This window comes from Petromyzon marinus, chromosome 17 (assembly GCF_048934315.1).
Source record: "Petromyzon marinus isolate PM22_M1 ecotype Great Lakes invasive population chromosome 17, UKy_Petmar_22M1.pri1.0, whole genome shotgun sequence".
In the NCBI taxonomy this organism is placed as follows: Eukaryota; Metazoa; Chordata; class Hyperoartia; order Petromyzontiformes; family Petromyzontidae; genus Petromyzon; species Petromyzon marinus.
The window spans coordinates 23,225,970-23,246,292 of record NC_133683.1 but is presented as its reverse complement, the minus strand read 5'-3'; the positions used below and the strand labels follow the sequence as shown (position 1 = coordinate 23,246,292).

General features: G+C 47.4%; 1 protein-coding gene across 2 annotated transcripts in view; it reads right to left on the bottom strand.

Moving 5' to 3' along the window:
- Positions 1-19,611, bottom strand: part of LOC116943137 (protein jagged-1b-like) — a 126,669-nt gene extending 107,058 nt beyond the window's left edge. For both annotated transcript variants that reach the window (XM_032955716.1, XM_032955717.1), the window contains exons 1-2: positions 19,151-19,611; positions 17,859-18,173 (exon numbers count right to left, since the gene is read on the bottom strand). In XM_032955716.1, coding sequence (XP_032811607.1) covers positions 17,859-18,173; positions 19,151-19,228 — 393 coding nt within the window. In that variant the 5' untranslated portion in view covers positions 19,229-19,611. The remainder of the gene's footprint in view (positions 1-17,858; positions 18,174-19,150) is intronic.
- Positions 19,612-20,323: the final 712 nt, after the last annotated feature.

Sequence of the window (20,323 nt, the reverse complement as noted above, 5' to 3'; positions counted from 1 at the left end):
GTGGCAAGATGTTAACTACCTCGCCTGGTGTGCAGGAGGTCGTGGGTTTAATCCCGACCCTGACGCCTGTATATTTGGAGTTTGCGTGTTCTCCCCATGGTCGTGTCTGGCTGCTATAAAGGTCCACGTGATAAGCAACTTCGTCGAGCTATCATTTGTCGCCAGGTCGCTTCTCAAAAAGAGCTATATAGCTCAGTGGGCCTTACCTGGTAAGATAAAAAATGATAGTTTCGTTTTTAGTAATAGTCCACCTAGTGTCTGCACACGAGCTGATTCATCATTCTCTTCAGTGGACGACTTCTCAGATGCATGCATTCATTCCTTGATTGCCACTCTGTTATTTGTCTTGACCATCGGCCATCATCCCTATGAGTGACGTTCCCTGTCCAATCCTACTTACTAATTTGAATTTCAATGTCTTTTTTCAAATTAAAAGCATTACGGGGATATCAATTAAAAGCATATAACTGCAGTCAACATTGAACTTTTTGTATAGATAAGAAGGTTTTAATGTCCACAAAAATGCGTATAAATACTACATAAGTGAAACAATGTCAGTTGTGATACACTGTTGTTTCACCGTACGAATAGGTATATGTATGTTAAAAAAGCCAGTAATGCAACGCCGAACAACCGATGCAAGCGTTACACATTTAAATACAATCCTCACATCAACCACTCCTCTCCGCCCCCACCCCAAAGACAACAACAAAAAAACAAGAAGAAAAACTGGTCATCGGTGCTCACACATGAGCGGAGATGCAGTGGGTGGTAAATAATACAATTAAATGCCTCGCTGAACAAAGCAACACCTGCCACAAAGCTGAAATTCGCACTCTGGGGGTAATCTATTGGCAGCCATTACGCTGCCGTGTCCTTGAATAGAAAGGCCCTCCTCTCTCTCTGTGTTTTGGTGGTGGATCAAGCATTTTGTTCTCTCCGATTAAGGGCCAATCGCGGTAGCAGCCGGCTTTCCAGCTCGTACACGTGCAGAACACAGCTACAAATTGCCCGCAGGAAATGTTTTTTTCTTCCTCCCCTTTTTTTTGCCCTGCTTGGAATTATCCCTCCGACAATTAAGAGCACTGCAAGTAATTGGCCATTTTTGGTTCCCGCAGAATTGTTCTGTGTGAGCGTAATTCTTGTTTTCGGTTGGATATCATTGCTATTCATCTCCAATGTTGCACATACAGAGACCCTGCAGCACGCAGGGGGAGCTATAGTTTGTACGGCGAAAAATTGTGATATGGCGGTTGCTTTACGTAAAGTCGTTATAGCACTTGGTTTTTGAAAGTCCAATTACTGACAAGCGCAGTGATAATTAAGAGCACGATGTGATTCCAATGCCCATTGCCATCATTTTGACGTTACTCAGTAATTCTATTTTTCAGAACTCTGGCAATCCACTGCTGGATGAAGGCCTCCCATCATTCAGCTCGGTGGTGAGTTGGGGTAGAGGGGGAGGTGTGAAGCTGGTTAAGCTGTCACTCACCACTCATGTTAACTGTGGCCAATAATACAACTCAACTTGCTGGATGAGGAGCACAGATATTTATTGAATAATCGATGCATCTTTCATAAGAGGAGGGGGGAGACGAAAATAATGAATGCGGTCTGAAAGCCACCGTAAGCGTGAACAATCAATTAAGACCCAAAATGGTTTATCAAATCCTTCCATTGATTGCTAAGTCAGAATCCATCTTCTCGGCTGAAATTGTCTCTGTGTTTGTATATGTGGATGGCCTCATGAACGAATCTCTCATGGTAGCCAGATGGCTTGCAAAGAACCTCTGTCTTCGAGAAGTCAATGTCATGTGAGCCTACTGAATTATAACAGTGATGTGCCACGGCCGAGGTGTTGGTCCTACCGTGTTTTAGGTCTGCTTTGTGTTTACGAATGCGGTCCGAGACATGTCGTTTGATTTCTCCAATGTAACTACTACCACAGAGGCAACTTATTTTGTAGACGCCAGGGTACTGTATGTCCGGAATCACATCTTTTACAGACGGAACCAGATCACGGATTTTATGTAATGTGTTGAATCGGACCTGGATCTTGTGTTTATTCAAGATTTTGGAGATCTTTTTTGTGATCCCCGCAATGTAGGGTAAAGTGATGGTTTTGAAAGTCTCCTCAAGAGGGTCTTTTTTCATGGTTGGAGTGATAGCTTTGCGGATTGTGTAGTCGGAGTAACCATTAGCCTTAAGAGCCACTTTTTTCAAATTTTATTGCCGTGGTTTTCACACCTGATGATGATTGCTTGTGTTGCAGTCGAAACGTCGTGAGAATTTTATTGTTTTGTATTTTTATTATGTTATTGTTTCCCTTCTACGTGACTTTACCGAAAGAACCAAGAATATGAATCCCTGCAGTCACGAAAGCTTTAAATAAAAAAATATTTATAATTGTTATGCAAGCACAACAAAATAATCGACTGAATATGTCACGAAGAATGTATTTCTTAGAAAACAAATATGATGTGTATGCATTGTGTGAAATGGTATTTGCCCTTTCATAACATTTTAAAAGAGAGAAAAGGAAAACGTCGAATTTCAACTTACCAAAATACGTATCGGTTTACATTCGAGTCCGTGACAGGTGTGATGTAGATGCAGAAATGAAGTATGAATGTGGGTGGTGACAGTAGAGGGTGAGTTCCTTGTCTGATGTGACCGTCAGGTATAGACTATCTTGGTCCATCATCAATAACTGTGTGCATGTGGAAATTAAATACGTTATTATACGACGTTGTTTTAAAGTAAGCCCGCTGAGATTCAACGGTTATGATTAAAAAAATAGGGAATTCCAACCATGATCTCGGTGTTTTAAATATATGAATTAAAAGTTTATCTCGGAACCTCACCCTCCACGTACCCGAACCCTGTAAGAACCCCCTGACCCCAATACACATTTCTTATTCGTTGTACAGTTTTTAAACGGGGCTTCAATCGTATGCCGGTTTATTATAAATCATAGAATGGATAAGCACTGTCAGGGGCGATAAGCAAAATATGTAACCTTCATCTCATGAGCTTTCAAATGACTTCTCATTCATTAAAATCGGTTTGAGATCCCTGAACAAACATACAGCATAGACAATAAGATTAGCTGCTTGTTATGCAGATAAGCATGCATCAGCAGGGAACAAACGATTAATGATCTGGAATTTGATGCTCTATTATGCAGAATTGTACAACTCCAGACCTCAAAGCATAGACCCACCAGCCCTGTGATCTGTGCCAATACACGTTTCACAACGTGTATTGGTACTGATTGGTACTCAATTAAATGTTAGCTGTTGTTTTATCTTTAAAGAATGATGATGCACAGCCTTGAAGGTTTCATAACAAATGCCCTATACTAAACAATAAACTAACCCTCAATGAGCTGTATAGCTCTTTTTCAGTAGTGACCTGGCCACAAATGATAGCTCAACGAAGTGGCTTACCACGTGCAAAATTTATAGCAGCCAAATACTCTAAGCACACGTTTCTAAATGTAGAGGGAAAAACCGGAGGACACGGATAAAAATCCATGCAACCACGGGGAGAGCATGCAAACTCGAAATATACAACAGACGTCAGGGTCGGGATCGAACCCACGACTGGGGTAGTTAACATCGAGCCACGTGCTATGTTTGGACTGTGAGCGGCACCCAATGCCGGGTGTAACTTTTTAAAAGGGTAAAACCTATTCCTATATCTTGTTACTGGCAAAGGAGGTCTCATAATGTAAATGCTCACCCCGAGCCCTCAATACTCTGATAGTGCGCTGTTTTTGAGTTGTACGCCTTTTGGCATCTTCTGGTCCAACACCAATGGAGACTAGGCTCTAAGAAAAGCCGTCTCGGGTGTGGACCAATCAAATTCAAGGACAGTGCATATTATTATCAGAGTTGTCTTTTTTGTTTGCATTTTGACTGCTTGTGTTGTGGTTATTGCAAACATGATACCTTGAATAAAGGTGTCAGTTTTCGTGCCAGTTAAAAGGGTAAAACCTATTCCCTGAAGCTTGGGATCTCCCGTTGTGGCATTTGAAACGATGGTGCAAGTTAAAATTTTTATCCCTCCACGCTTCCACCTCTGTCCATTCTGCAGTAGCAATGATGACACCACAGTTGTCAGGGTAAAGTGTGGGTACCCCCACCTCTTCCAGGATATCCCGCCAGCGTGCAAGAGTAGACCAAAACACCCTCAGAGTGACTCTCTTGAGCTGCCTTCAGTGGAAACACTTCTGCCAGCAGTGGCACAAGGTAGCAATTGCATGGCTACACCTTTACCACCTTTTATGAAAGCTTGGGAGTGATTTGGCCAGGATTTTGACTGTATGCAGGCAACAACCCATCGATTGTTACACTCGTGACAGATGCGTCAAATCATGCGGGTGATATTTCAGTGTAAATGTTTTGAAAATGATATGTAAATTACATGTACAAATGCTAATGTGTGTAAACTCAAATTAACTATTTACTTGCAACTTAAACATTCAAGGAAAGTGGGTATTAGACTTAAACGTCCGTGACTAGAGGATTATTACGGCAACAGCTCTGATAAGTTCATCTCAGACTTCCTGTGGACATGCAGCAGAAAGCTTTATATAATTTGGTGTGATTTAAATTGCGGGAATCACGTATGAATAACAATGATGATTGAGCCATTGTTAAATGACTGATGAAGGCCTCACACCACTGTCAGTCACTGCGGGTTGTTTGACCATACTTCCCCACACTAGTCAGTGTAGGTTTGCGAAAGGGAGTGCCCAGGATATTACTCGCTACTCATGTTAGCCGTGGCCGGGAATCGAACCCGTTGGGTTCATAACGCAGTATGCTAATCATTTTGCCACTGCTCCTCCGATCGCACATCAAGTCCGTCGAAATAACAAAAGTTACGAGAGAAAAAAAAGAGACAAAGATTCCCTATATAGCATACAGAGGTTATTGGGCAAGTGATGTTAGCGAGCACCTATTAAGGCCAGCACAACGCACAAGGGGGTGGTGTGGCCAGTACTACGCTTGGCCGCCTTTGTCTCCCCAGTGATGTTTACACACCGCACCAGGTACTCATTTGAGCCTGAGTTTACCTAGGGCAGGCCCAGGACGGGTTCAGATTATTGTCACTGGTGTTGGCCGCGAGCAGGAATCAAACTGAGGTCGCCGGGTCCGTAGCGCAGAGCGTTAACCACGACACTACCGCTCCCCACACACACAAATACAAAACAAAGACACTACATACACACCACACCACACAGACACAAATGCAGTGCTGCGTTTCCTTATTCGTATTCGCCAGAGACCAATACTGGCGAAAAAGTAGCAGTTTGTGAGTAGAGCATGCTGCAAACACGTGTGTGCCTTGAGATGTGCCACCCACAAAGCCAACAGTGCCCACCGCGCGGTCGGTCACCTAATTACCGCCAGCTGTCCCATCTCCGCAAAAAAAAACTCAAATCGGCACTTGCACCTGCATAATGCACAATCAGTAGACGGCAATTATGTCCCCATGGTCCGTTCCTGACTCCCGCGGTTGCTGCTGAAAAAGGAGAGAGTGTTTATGAGGTGTAACTCTAGAATCTGAGAATTGCCAGGAGACTCACGCCGAAACCTGAAAGCATTAACTGCAATTTGCTGGCGGGAAATTTTTAGATGTTTTTTTTCTCTCCCGACATTATTACCTTTTGTGCTGCACGTGCAGTGGATCCAGTAGGGGCTGGCTACACGTCGCTGTTTTTGAAGCGCAGTTTGTACAATAGCCTGCAGACTTGTCACCAAATGCATTAGAATTTGGACAATGTGAAAATCCTGGCCTATGGTTTTCAAAGAAGAATAACCCCCGTAAAGTTATACATAGTTGATATCCAAGCAGGGGTTCGATAATGAGCGAGTCCCAATGCGTCCGACGCCAAAAAAGACAGGTGTGATTGATGTTAATCTCAAAATTCGTCGTATCGCAGTATGACTAACTTTTTCTTCATCTCTGCGTGCTGAGAACATCCCCGCGTCTCTCTGAGTGAATACAATCCACAGCGGTTCGGGTGGGTGGTTATTTCCGCGGCAGAAAAAAATCAAGCCTGCGCAGGACACCCATGCAATTATGAGCAGCATGCGGGACCGACCACCACCCGTCGTATTTCAGGGCCGGACGTAAGACTCGCGCTCGCGAGGGCCCTGAGTGCGGCGGAGGAGTGGCGGCCGTTGTAGTTCTGGAGCACTGCTCTTTGCGAGAAAGCAGAAGCGTTGCGTAAATTTGAATTGGATGTCCTGGGATGTGTTCACTGTATACACCTGGGCTTGGCATGCATGCATGCTTTGGGGGGGATGGAGGGGGGAAGTGCCTGTTTCATCTCCTGCATTAAACACCAGATTCCTGTCATCCTGGAGGTGGCAGAAAGTTGTCTTAGTGTGCTGCCTACCTGGTTACTTATTGTCTATCGGCGTTTGATTCCTAGCGACGGCTAGCATAATCGGTCTCATAAAAGGATAGCACACTTTACTTGCAGTACAGTGGAAATGTCATTTTGAAAAACACTTCTTTGATGAGATTTTTTTTGACGGATGTCCGGAAGACTTAAGACAGGACTTTATCTTCCACACCCAAACTAAAGAATACAAGAAAATAGTTACCCTATTTACAGCATAAAGACAAAACAATAGCACAATGGCACCGAAGAAGCAACGTTTTTTTGTATGTCAATCAAAACTCTAGCCCATAGTCCCTTCGTGAAAAAAAGAAATGCCTCTTTTTTTTCCTTGAAAGCATCCGCATTTGTCAAACCCTTTATTCTTTGAATCCAGCCACCCACACCTTCATTCCTACCTCCTCCCTCTCTCCCATTTAAAGTCCTCCCTCATCACCCATCATGCCAACCCAAAGGAAATGGACGTTTTGGCACACCATCTTAGTGTCATGAGCCAACATTTCTAAACATTTACAATGGTAACCTGAAAGATTATTTACACAATTGAATAAATAAGTTAACAAATTAGGCAATTTGTACAGGGACTTTATGCTCGCAACCGAGGCCTAACATAAAGTATTAACATTATCATCATCATCGGCGGCAGCAGCAGCAACAGCCCTTAGTCAATCAACTGCTGCATGAAGGCCTCCCCAGGTCTTTTCTGTGGTAGGGGTTGTTTATACTTCACCACGCTGGTCAGTCCAGGTTAGTGAAGAAAGATGGCAGGACTGGTTCAGATATACTCACCAATGATCATACTATATTATCACATTGTCACTTACAACAAAACATTAACTTGTATTGGTCCAGAAAGAGCCTTGTTGAGAAGTATTTTAGGAGGGTCTTGCCTGGAATGTTTGACCAATTCCATATTCAGTATCGTTATGTCTTGCCAGGCAAACAGAACATCTCAGTGGTTACAACGTAATAGAAAAAAACATACGTTCATAATTTGAACGTGTGTTTTGTTAAAATTCAGCAGGGAGCTGTCTGTCATTGATGGGTCTATCTCAGGCACGTGGGAGCGGTAATGCAGCGATTAGCGTGCTGCGCTACGAACCCGGCGATCCGGCTTCGATTACCGCTCACTGTCAACACGAGTGACGATTATCTCAAATGGTCCTGGGCCTGCCCTAGGTTGACTCAGTCTCAAATGGTGCGGTGTGTAAACATCACTACTAGGGAGACAAAGGCGGTCAGGCATGGTGCTAGCCAACCCACCCCGTTGTATGCCGTGCCGGCCTTCATAATTGCTCACCAACAGCACTTACTCCTACAGTCTGTTAAGATTTCGATTTAAAGCTTTCGTGACTGCAATGATTCATCTTCTTTGGTTCTTTCGGTAAAGTCACGTAGAATGAGAATAAAATAATAAATTGATAAAATAAAATAACATAACACAATAATATATTATTGATAAAATAAAATAACATAACACAATAATATATTATTGTGTTATTTTATTTTATCAATTTATTATTTTATTCTCATTCTACGTGACTTTACCGAAAGAACCAAAGAAGATGAGTCTGTTAAGACTATACATATAATCTTTGTCTTGTTCTTTCTCAGGAATAAAGAGCACCCCTACCATCATTCGTTGCAATTGCATTTTTGTTTTGTCAATTAATACGGTTTGTTCTTGCATCTGCTCCAAATTATCATTGTTTATTACTCTGCATTCAGTCGTGAGGCTCACTTTAGTTGGGCCTTACAATCGGAGGACAATACAAGAGACGGATTGGAAGCAGTGGTTTTTCTTGTTCAATTTGCATCTTTCATGAACCAGGGCACTATTCTGAGAAAAAAAACATTTTTCTGTTGTGGTGCTAAATATCATAGTTTGACAAACTACATTTAAACGTGATAAGTTACATATATATGTACACACAATGGTGTGTAGGTGGGGTCCTGATGTTGAGTGGTTCTGGTTAACCATTACAACTGTGAAAAAGAGTTTTATAGCTCATCGGACTCCCTCCATGTGAATAAATATTCTGATTCTGAAAAGAAATGTGATTTGCAACTTGCATTTCCCCCACCACTCTGTCAAAATTTTAAGATAAGTTTTCAGCATGCTTGCGTTGTTTAATGTATGACTAAATGATGGCAGTGACTGTTATTATCATCATCGTCGTCATTAACTAATTTGTAAACGAGCATCTTTGAGATAAATTGTGACCTTCCAATCATAATTGTTTAAGCAGCACCACTGAGCTAAATTAATCATCTTTCATTCATGGCAAATATAACCCTTCTCTTTAAACAGTGCCTAGATGAATTAATAATCACCGTCACATCACCTGTGCGTCACAATCACCGTCAATCATCTTCGCGAACAAAATAAACGAACGACAAACGTGTGCCTTCGACAACCCAAACCGCCTGATAATGCCTGCAGCAGCACAACCACCGCCTGATAATGCCTGCAGCAGCAGCAGCACGACCACCGCCTGATAATGCCTGCAGCAGCAGCAGCACGACCACCGCCTGATAATGCCTGCAGCAGCAGCAGCAGCAGCACGACCACCGCCTGATAATGCCTGCAGCAGCAGCAGCACGACCACCGCCTGATAATGCCTGCAGCAGTAGCAGCACGACCACCGCCTGATAATGCCTGCAGCAGTAGCAGCACAACCACCGCCTGAAAATGCCTGCAGCAGTAGCAGCACGACCACCGCCTGATAATGCCTGCAGCAGCACAACCACCGCCTGATAATGCCTGCAGCAGCAGCAGCACGACCACCGCCGTCTCCACTGCTACGACTGCGCCACGCGCCCTTGCGAACGCTCAAGGAGCCACGCGCCCTTGCCGCTAATTGCAGAGCCACGAGCTCTCTGAGCTGCTGCTGTCGCCACGGAGACGAGCGCGGACCCCTCGTCTCCAGGGCGCCGCGCTCAAGGGACCGCACGGGAGCAAGATCCACGGGGGAGGCGATGGTGATAAGGCGTGGAGTGAGGCTGGCTAGGCATTGCACCTTCTCTGCACTCTGTATTTACAGGCCAAACTCCACTTAATTATTACTGTATTAAGTATTACTGTGTCACCATCGTTTTGTCTAAATATCGACACCCCACTCCTCCCATTTTTTATGTTCATTTCATTGATTGCTCACATACGGATTTGCCACCTATAATATATAATATTTTTGCCAACTATAATATATAATCTCTTCCTCATCCACCTATGATATATGATATCTTCCTCGTCTACCTATGGAACTATAGAACTGAGCCTGTACTCTCTCTGGGGGGGGCATGCAAAGCATTGGCAATGTGCAAACAAGGGGTTAAAATACAGTGTAGCACAGCTGTAGAATACTGTACACTATAACGTGTGGCGAGATATGGATAATTGTCATTTGTGCTTAAGTATGATGACGTAATTGAACTGAACATATCACCAATCATGTCCAAATCACCATTATAGTCATTTATCAAGCTCTGTGGTCAGCACATTCCAATTTCCACATATATTGAGTGTGTTTTGCATAGAGTATTGCCCATAATATAGCACTGATTGATAGACAATGACATTTGAACTGTTTGACCTTTAAAGAATGGGGCTGCACTGCCTTGGGTCTCATAACACATGCCCTATACTAAACCATAAACGAAACAATTATTTTATTATTTATTTTACCAGGTAAAGCCCATTCAGCTATTACCATCTTTTTCAGAAGCGACCTGGCCACAAATTATAGCTCAACAAAGTGTCTTTTCATGTGGACATTTATAGCGCTATAGAAAAACGAATTTACTATCATTAGTAAGAGTATATTTTTGCTTTCAGGAAACACATTGAACTGTGAACCTACTACAGGCGTGACATAGCATAGGTATATGACATAATAATTAATGAAAACAGTTAAAATACTACACTGCATAGTACGTGTGACATACACGCAACATATTGTAAGAGCCACAATAATGTAAATTACTGCACTGCATAGTACGTGCAGTACATAGTGTAGAAGTGTTTAGTGCACGTGCAAACTCCCTTATAAATACATAGTGTGGAATACGCCGCATTAAGCATACACACTTATACAGCACATGTGCTGTATGTCAGACGACATGTGAGAGACGTGTTGTCTTTGATCAAGATTCTTGGATTAACCGTCGATGAGGTTAAATGTACAAGGTGGTCCAGATGTCTTGTGACCCCCATTGAAGTCTCAAAAACTTATGTTTGGATACCAGTGGGTGTAAAAACATAAATGAATACGCAAATGAAATAGTTTTGGGGGTCACACGACATTTGGACCGCCCTGTACATCTTCATACCGATCCTGGAATTACCATTTGGATTTGAAATAAAGCGCCCATCCCCCAATATCCCCACCCCGCCCATAACGTGCCCTTCTGAATGATCTCACCTGATCTTTATTGGCGCACACTTTACAACCCGCTTCGGCACGCTTCGGCAATTCCTTGTAAAAATTATAGTTACGAACGGCGCCAGACAAAATAACAGGTGATTCAGTGGCGAGTTTTGTAAGGGTGCTGACCAGTTCTCAAATCCAATATAGTTGCGTATGCAGTTATAAGTTATACATTACATAGATTATCTTCATACTGTGTCACTGTCAATGGATGCTTTAAGACCAAAACGAAGTTCAAGGAGAGGACAAGTCATGCCAAACTGCACTTTTCAACGCTTTAACAATAAGACAACACCTGGGATATAAAACAATTATCATCCAGATTTGGCCCTGATACAGCACAAAATTGCTTACTCTCGGCATGGCACTGAATTTAACTTTTTAACCATACAAAAACATCCGTGCTTAGGCACACCACTCTTTGACTATCCTTTAAAACGCCACTTTTCTCTGATGCTTATAGTAATTAACAGGACCAATAATTCCGGCCACATTCAAACATGTGGTATGTATTATTTTAAAGCAAGTCCAATTACAATCCCCTCCTCCCCCACTCCCCCCGTTCCGAACGGCTTCCACATTCGCGTTAGAAATGCTGGGCAAATAATGAGTGGTAACTAAATAAATAAACGCCGGCTCATCACGCGCTCACGAACACGTGCTCACGTGTGCATGGTTTGAGCGATTTCTTCCACACCCCCGGTTGCTATGACTGTACGCTATTTCATTTATATAACGACAGGAGTATTGGTGCCTCCTGTTTCGCGACCACTCCTGGCCTCTTTATTCAAAGACTATCTCAGGAGGAAGTTGGAAATTCATCACACCGCCCTATTACACCATGGATTCACAGTCACACACCCACGCCAAAACTTTCGAGAAACAGCTTCGATTGCGACAACCGTGGATCACGCAGACATCAACTCAACAGAATCATGCTGACAAAGGTTCAACACAAAGATAAAGGCGCTGTCCTGATATTACTTGCTCACACAACAGTTACTGCTGGTGGAAGGGCCTTACAATTACCCTCTTAGAGTCTACAGGGCCACTCAATAGGGTATTTGCCAATATGTTCACAGGGGGACAGATATCTTGGAAGAGAGCACCCACACATTACCCCACCACACGCGGCCTGCCGATCGTCTGCGGTGTGCACATTCACACTTCTGCGTAAACAGAGGTGGTGGCATTTCAGGCATCTTCCCGTTATTTCAACTGCGGCGCCAGGAGGAGAATTTTACCGGCGACCTTGGCAATGTATAACCATTTACAACCACAGCAGCAACCCTCAACAGTGAATTGCCACTCAATGCCTCTTCTTTCATACCTCGCCGTGGCTGGCAAAATACAATTAAGCGAGTTTATCTGAAAGCTTGCAATGGTGATCCATCCTCAAGGTAGAACTGCGTGAATGGAAGTTATGTACCGATATATGTCAGAGGCTGTGAAGGCAAACAAGGGCGATTGGTGTCTGGGAAGTTAATTACGCCAAAGAAAGGCTGATGTTTTATTCTCCAATATTATTTGTCTGCTGGTGCGTTCCATGCAAAGGGTTATTCAATTCCAGGTTCGATTTTGCGAGGTATAAAGCCTCTTCTTCGGACTGTTTCTGTACACTAATTACTGCTATGCATAGTGCACATGGCATACATACATACAAACAAGCTTCCCACTCATTTCTTATTCAAAAGTATGTACTGTATTGGCATAGCAGTATAGCGGGCGTAACAAGGTGGAACGTTGACTGTTTCTGGTGGGGGGAGGGGGGTGGAGGCGTTGTGAGCACGATAGAACTCGATGTTGTGGCACGTGTAGTACATGATGTGCAGACCTTTTGTCAAAATCTACTGCTGGATGAGGGCCTCCTCACGTCATGCGGGTCGTAGCGGGGGGTGGGGTGGCTATGTGAGTCCACTTCACCGCGCTGCTGGTTGATGAATGCAAGTCACGGAAGCGTCGTTGGTACATTACAACACCAGGTTTGTTTGTTTTTGCGCCACTCACACCGCAGCGTAGCCCTGCGACCTATAAGAAGACCTGTCACGCATCATGGTTATGGGGCGCGACCACCACTGGGCGAGTCGCAGAAACGTTTCGGAGGGATGGCCCCTGGTCTTTGTCGAGAGACCCCCACCTTGGATAATATTTCAATGGCAAACCGTAGGCCTGCCTTCCCACCCACACACATGCGCTTGAAGGAAAGTCTCAGAGCTACCTCAACAACACTACACAGGCATGTGGCTGATGCCAGGGCAAAATCCCTTCCCTCCCAGAGAAACAAAGGCAAAGATCACCCACACGGAGTGAACAGACTGTTGGGGCAAGTGCTGTTTGTGAGCACCCATGAAGGCCGGCACGGCACACGAAGAGGGTTGGGTGGCCAGCCCCACGCCCGACCGCCTTTGGCTCCCCAGTGGCGATGTTTACACACCGCACAAGGTACTCCGTTGAGGCTGAGTAGACCTAGCGGAGGCCCAGTTCAGACAATCGTCACTGGTTGGTGTTGGCCGTGAGCAGGAATCGAACTGGGGTCGCCAGGTTCGTAGCGTTTGAGCAGGCACGAGCATCATCCACAGTAGCCAGTCGTTAATTAATACGTCCACCAGATGACAATCTCCGATGGATGAGGCGAGGAGCTGGGGGGGGAGGGGGATACCCTTAGAACGTGCGACAGCGGTTGTCCTATCGATAGGACAACCGCTGTCGCACGTATTACTTTTATCGACCACGGATTTGATGATGGTCCGATACCTCGTTCCGCATATGGACAGAAAATAATAACAACAGTAACAATTCGCATCCGTATCGGTCATATCTGGTGCCCTATTAAGCACCAGCAGCGCGAGAGAAGCGACCACTTACGTACTCTTTAGAACTCCTTTCGCACCGTACGTATCGCCAACCGTGATATTCGGAGGTGCCTACAACGTTGGCAGCTGCCAAGTCCGCTACCCCCCCCCCCCCCCCCCCACGATTTGCAAAGCATTCGCAGACAATTCCTCTGCGAGCAAAAAGCGAGCGCAGCTGATGCGCGGAGACCCCCCCCCCCCCCCCCGGATCCATTCCCTGACTTTCTGTTTATTGAGCGCGAAGCCACCCACCTGTTGTTACCGCCACTGCTACCACTGCTACCACTGCTTTCACATGATCGAGTGTTGGTTGCACTTTGCTTCGCTTGCTCCGCACACCGGTCGAGATACGCAATTGGCACCGACGCAGCGACACGCGCACTGACACATTGACACGCACGCAGATAGATACAATAACACACACACTGAGACACAGTGATGCAGTGACACGCACACTGACACATTGACACGCACGCAGATAGATACAATAACACGCACACTGAGACACAGTGATGCAGTGACACGCACACTGACACACCGACACGCACGCTGAAAGATACAATGACAGGCACATTGAGACAGTGACATGGACACGACTGATAATAGTGACACGAACACTGACACGGTGACGTGCACACTGTCACACAATGATGTACACAATTACATTAAGTACCGCACTAAATAAAGAACACAGCGACACGCTGGCAGACACACTGCAACATAATAACACGCACATTGACACACACAATGACACACATCCATGCACGTGAGTTTATCGTGAGCAGACTACTTCATACACGTTTGCCGCATCTGGGACAAACACAACACCAAACAATTGTTTATAGGCTCCCTCAATGAAACACAGACTCAAGACGCATTTGCCCTGGCCAATACGCGGCACTGCTTTGGGCGAAAATGTCGAAAATTCTGGCACATTTTCGAAAAATATTCGCATTGGTTGACCCAAATTACGAGAATTAGACTGTCCCTGAGCCAATGCAGTAAAAAAAACAGGAAGAAGCCACGGTAACAACCAGCCACCAACAACCCAACAACACACTCGAAAATTCCTAAAAGTCCTAACAGGATCGGGAGTGGGATCCTCCCAGATCATGCAATAGCCGTGTCCCCTTTAATTTCGCGAGGCTGATTATTGGTGGGTGGACGCATTGAGCGCGCACGGGGCAGACACACTTCCTCGCATCCCACTCATGATGCCCTCCCCGCTCTTGCCTGTCCTCAAAGCGCTCAGTGTAGCATAAAGAATGGGCAGAAAGATGGGCGGGTATGTGGGAAGCTACTGCAATACACACAGACAACGATCCCTCCCCGTATAGCCTCAAGAGACTGTTGGGGTAAGTGCAGTTAGCGAGCACCTATTAAGGCCGGCACGGCACACGCGGGGGTGGGTGACCAGCACCACGCCCGGCCGCCTTTGTCTCCCTCGTAGCGATGTTAGCACACCGCACCAGGTACTCTTTTGAGGCTGAGTCGACCTGGGGGAGGCCCAGAACCAGCTCAAATATTCGCCACTGTTAATGATCGTGAGCAGGAGTCGAACTCGGTTCGCCGGATTCATAGCGCAACGCACTAACCGTTGCGCCACCGCCCCTCTGCAATACACACAGAAACAAGCCCTGACCGCCTTTGTCTCCCCAGTCAATGACTACCATGATTTACATACACCGCACCAGGTTCTGTGCTCGTTTAAGGCCGAGTCAACCGGGGGTAAAACAAAAACAAAACCGTAGTACCGGTTCAGATATCACCCGCGCCCACTACTGATGGGTCAGTTGGAAATCGAACTTAGGCAGTCGGCTATTGTTCGTAAGCGCAGCGGGCCGACCACTGCGCCACCGCCCCGCAGCGTAGACACACACAGACACACACAGGCACACACAGCTGCAGTGGATATCGTGGTAGATTCGGCATCAGTGCCCTGGCAACAAGGAGTGGTGATACCGTGGAAACTCTTGTTGCGCAGAGGCGCAACGCACCGGTGCCGATTTCCAAAAGGTAGAAGGGAATGAATGGATGAGCGACCCCCTTCCTTTCTCAGGTGGGTTATTACATCACGGAATCGCGAAAGACGGGAATGGCTCGGCGAGGCTTTTCATCCAGCTGGGGATCGTGCACGGCTGCCGATGATCACGATGATCGCGATGATGATGATACGGTGCACTGTCTTGTGAGGCCGTGGAGCACGCAAACACCCCGTGACGCACGCTCGAGAGAGACGTCCGCTGCGGTACACTTCGCTTCTCTCGGTGAGCAAACACAAATATCCCCACCAGCCACCCGTATAGCCTTCAACAGACTTTTGGGGCAGGCGCTGTTCACGAGTCACACCTTTGAAGGCCGGAATGGCACACGCGGGTGCTGGGTGGCCAGCACCACGCCCGGCCGCCTTTGTCTCCCCGGTGACAATGTTTGCACACCGCGCCAGGTGCGCATTTGAGGCTGAGTCGACCTAGGGGAGGCCCCGGGACCGGTTCACACAACCGTCACCGGTGTTCACCGCGGGCGGGAATCGAACTCGGCACGCCGGCTTCGTAGCGCAGCGTCGCGCTAACAACGTGAAGACAGAACGCACACCACGGCACGCAGACTCGTGGTGTATCACGCTCGGCAAAGCATCATCACGAGCGTCGCCGCACAGCCGCGTGTCGCGATCGGCCTCGCTCTGCAGAAGGCGTACGGAGAGACTGCACAGGACAACACTGTCCTGCCAAGAGGTTGATTCTCGTTTTTTCGGTCGCAAAAGGAACCGCGGCTAAAAAAAGAATGGGGGCTCTATAGGCTGGCAACACTCGCCACCGCTGCCATAATTAGGCTCTCAAATGCAATAGCCCAAAGCGGTTCCATCGGGGTAGTGTTACTGTGCGGACAGGTGCGCGCCTGTGAGTCGAGTGTGCTCGCAAAGAGGATGGATGGGAGTCGTGGGTTTATTATTTATTCTGATGGAGAGGGGGGTGCTGGTGGTGGTGGCGGTGGGGTGGTGGAAGGAGGTGGACAAAACCTGTTCGCTCGTTCGTGCGACTCATCCGCGAGTCCCGATCCTTATTTCGACTGGGGGGGGGGGGGAACGTATGAGCTGCGAAGCTCTTTTTTATCTCGCAGATGTTCCAGTATGGGGTGGTGGAGTGGGGAGATGGGGAGGAGGCCAACAAGTTACAACAGAGTCGAAGCAATGCATTACACCGTCCTTCCTATCGCGGTGGCGGAGGGGGGGGTCATGATATAGTGCCCAAAGACTCACAGATCTCGTAACTCTTAGAAACAAAAAAATACCCCTGAAGCGTGGCGTGCATCATACAGCTTGGGCATGGTGTAAGCCAGCGGGAACCACCCCCGGACGCCTTTGTCTCCCCACTGCCGATGACGATTTTTACACACCGCGCCACGCACTCATGTATGGCCGAGTAGACCCAGGCGAGGTCCTGGACCGACTCTGATTGGCCGTGACTGAGAATTGTCGTCAGGTGTCAGGGGTTCGCAGCTCAGTGTGCTCACCACTGCGCCACCACTCCTCCCAAGCCCCACACACACGAACACACGGGCTGTGGATTGTAAAACAGTGAGTGCGTTGCTGCCCTAACGCGAGTGCAACGCACACGATATGTCGGTGATATTCTAATTTAAGGCTGAGTCGACCTAAGGGTGGTCCGAACCGATTCAGAGATACGCCACTGTTGTTAACATACCAGCCTCATCCGTGTAGCCGACACAGACTGCCGGGGTAAATGTTTGTTCTTGATCACCGATGAAGGTTGGAACAATGCCCGAGCGCCTTTGTCTCCCCGGTGATGATGTTTACACGTCAGACCAGGTACAGTGCTTACGTATGGCTCAGTTAACACACACGGACATCTTATCCCCGTGCAGCTTACATAGGCTGTTTGGGGCCAGTGCTGTTAGCGAGTACCTATTAAGGCCATTAACTACGCTGGACCACCGTGTACTCGTTTAAGGCTGAGTCAATCTCGGGGGGAAGTCTACACAGACTGTCGGGGTAAATAAATACTGTTCGCGTGCACCTATGAAGGCCGAAACTATGACCAACCTCCTTCGAAGATGTATATACATCACACAAATAACTCACTTGTGGCTCAGTCTAAACGCGTGCCTAACACACGCACACAATCACACGCACGAACTCACCGGCCACGCAAACTTGAAGGGGATGGAGATTCGCCCTGCGCTCTCGCCCCTGACGTTGCTGCGCAGGGTGAAGTTATTCCCTCCGATAACGGGGGTCGAGCCATTGCCCAGCACGCAGGGGCTGCTCTTGCTGAGCAGGCTGGACGCCTGCTGGTACTGGCGCAGGCACAGCGCCACGAACGTGCGGCACTGCTGCGGGCAAGCCGCGCCGGCTCGGGGCCTCTCGCCGTCGCAACATTCCCCGCTTTGGAGTTCCCCGTGCGCGTTGACGAGCGACACGAGTTGGAACTCGACGTATCCCGTGCACAGCGCCACCTGAAGCGGGCACAATGAGAGGATGGAGAGAGAGAGGGGAGAGACAAAGGCGGACGCGTGAACGAATGGATTGTCTTGTAAAGACATCCCCCAGGTTGTTCACACACGCTGTTGATATCGAATCGAGAATGCCACAGCACTGTTATATATATAAATACATCATTTATAACTAGCAGCGTAGGTAACGCTGACCACGTCATGTTTATACGACCAGGTGCTTACTTGAAATCGGAACAATCGGGAATGCCGGAATCGTGGTCATTTATCTCGCCTGTCGTCATTTAACAGGTTACCAGGATTCTATGACGAAAGGGTGCAATAACGCACGATCGCTATTGTACTCTAGTGGTAGTGCCTTACGCCAATCGATCTCCCCTACTCCATGCCAACCCTCTTAAGAGCATTCCGGTGGAGGGGAGATGGTGGGGTGGGTAAATATCGCGCGTTTAAATGAAGCTCCGATTATACTTTTGCCATCAGCGATCGTGGGGAGCGTGCACGCTTGACTCATCCATCTCATTTGACGGTGTGATGCGCAATAAGCCCGTCCGGGCATTTTTCGTCGTGTGCCTCTCGTTCCGCGAACTGACACAGCCGTGTGATGTGCAAGCGAGCTCGGTGATTACTCATTTGCTACCCCCCCCCCCCTCCACTAGAATTGACACAGAGAAGGAAAACATGTATCTTCAAAGCCTCTCCAACATCTTCCCACCAACATCAATTTAACACGCGTGTTATGCATATCGGTAGACGCCGTAAGATATTGGGAAACCTTTATGCGCTCAATAATAACTGCAGTGCAATTAACTGTTGAGAAGTCAAGGAGCGCCAATTATAAATCAGCGAGGTAGCTATGAATGCTTCAGCCCTGTGTAGCGTTAAACGCAAACCCACCGTCAAGCGAGCAACAAGAGCAGACAAGCAGTGATACACAAAAACATTCAACAATATCTGGCAATCAACACCCATTGCCTTACCTTTGCTAAAGACATAACGAGGAAGGCGGTGAGGATCACAGTGGAAGAGCGGCGGTGGCGGTGTTGTCCGTAATCCATTGTCGCGGCACGCTGCGGGGATGTTGGTATCGCTTCTCGATTTCTTCCGTTCTTGTTGGTACGCAGGGGTTTGTCTCCTTTTAATATAATCTATCTTTATTTTTTTAATGTTCTCGTCCAAAACACACACACGCAGAGAAGCGGACGGAAATTAACGCAGTCGGGGATGGAGGCGGCTCCCTCGCAGCTGCTAGACGTCGTCAGCGCAGCCTGGCTGGACCGAGTGAATAGAAGAAGGGAACCACCATCATCATCATCGGGCGGTATTCCGAAGCGACCTCATTGAATGGTGGCGACTCGCGCAGTGTGAGCGAGCTGTCAGGGCTCGCTGTCACCACACGCGCACACCTCCCCTGCCGCCCGCCAATCTCCCTCCCACCACCACCGACCCCCCTCGCTCTCTCTCCTCTCTACCTCCCTCTTCTCCCCTCCCCCTCGCTTCACGATCCTCCAACCCACTCATCGCCTCCCTCCCTTCCTCCTCCCCTCCTTGCCATCACAAACACACACACACACACTTCCTGCTGCACGACCTCTACGTTGTAATGTAATTGTAACGTTGCTGTGTAAAGTGCCCACCACGTTCGTTTCAATCGGCGCCACGCCACTCACTAACCAGCGCGGTGAAGTATGGTCAAATAACATCACCATTCCCCCACAGCTGGCGCGTTGTGGGAAGGGCTTCCTTCGTCCAGCAGTGGAGTGACAAAGGGCTGTGATTTATTACTGTAATTGTTGTACGCGTGCGTATTTAAGACATAAAAAGACCCCCCCCCCCCTGTGTAGCCTGAACAGACTGTTGGGGCACAAGCGCCGTTAGCGAGCACCTATCAAAGGCCGGCTGGGTGACACACGAGAGGGGGTGGGGTGGCCAGAACACCGCCCGGCCGCCTTTGTCTCCTCAAATGGCGATGTTTACACCCACCACCACCACCAAGTGGCCTGCTCATTCAAGGCTCTGTAGAATCGCACAGGACCCACCGGTGCGCTAACCACTGTGCCACCGCTCCTCACACGCAGTTTGTGGATTGTATGGGTTTGGGTGTTTTATTTATTTATTTTAAATCACTGAAGTGACGGTGACCCGCAATGATG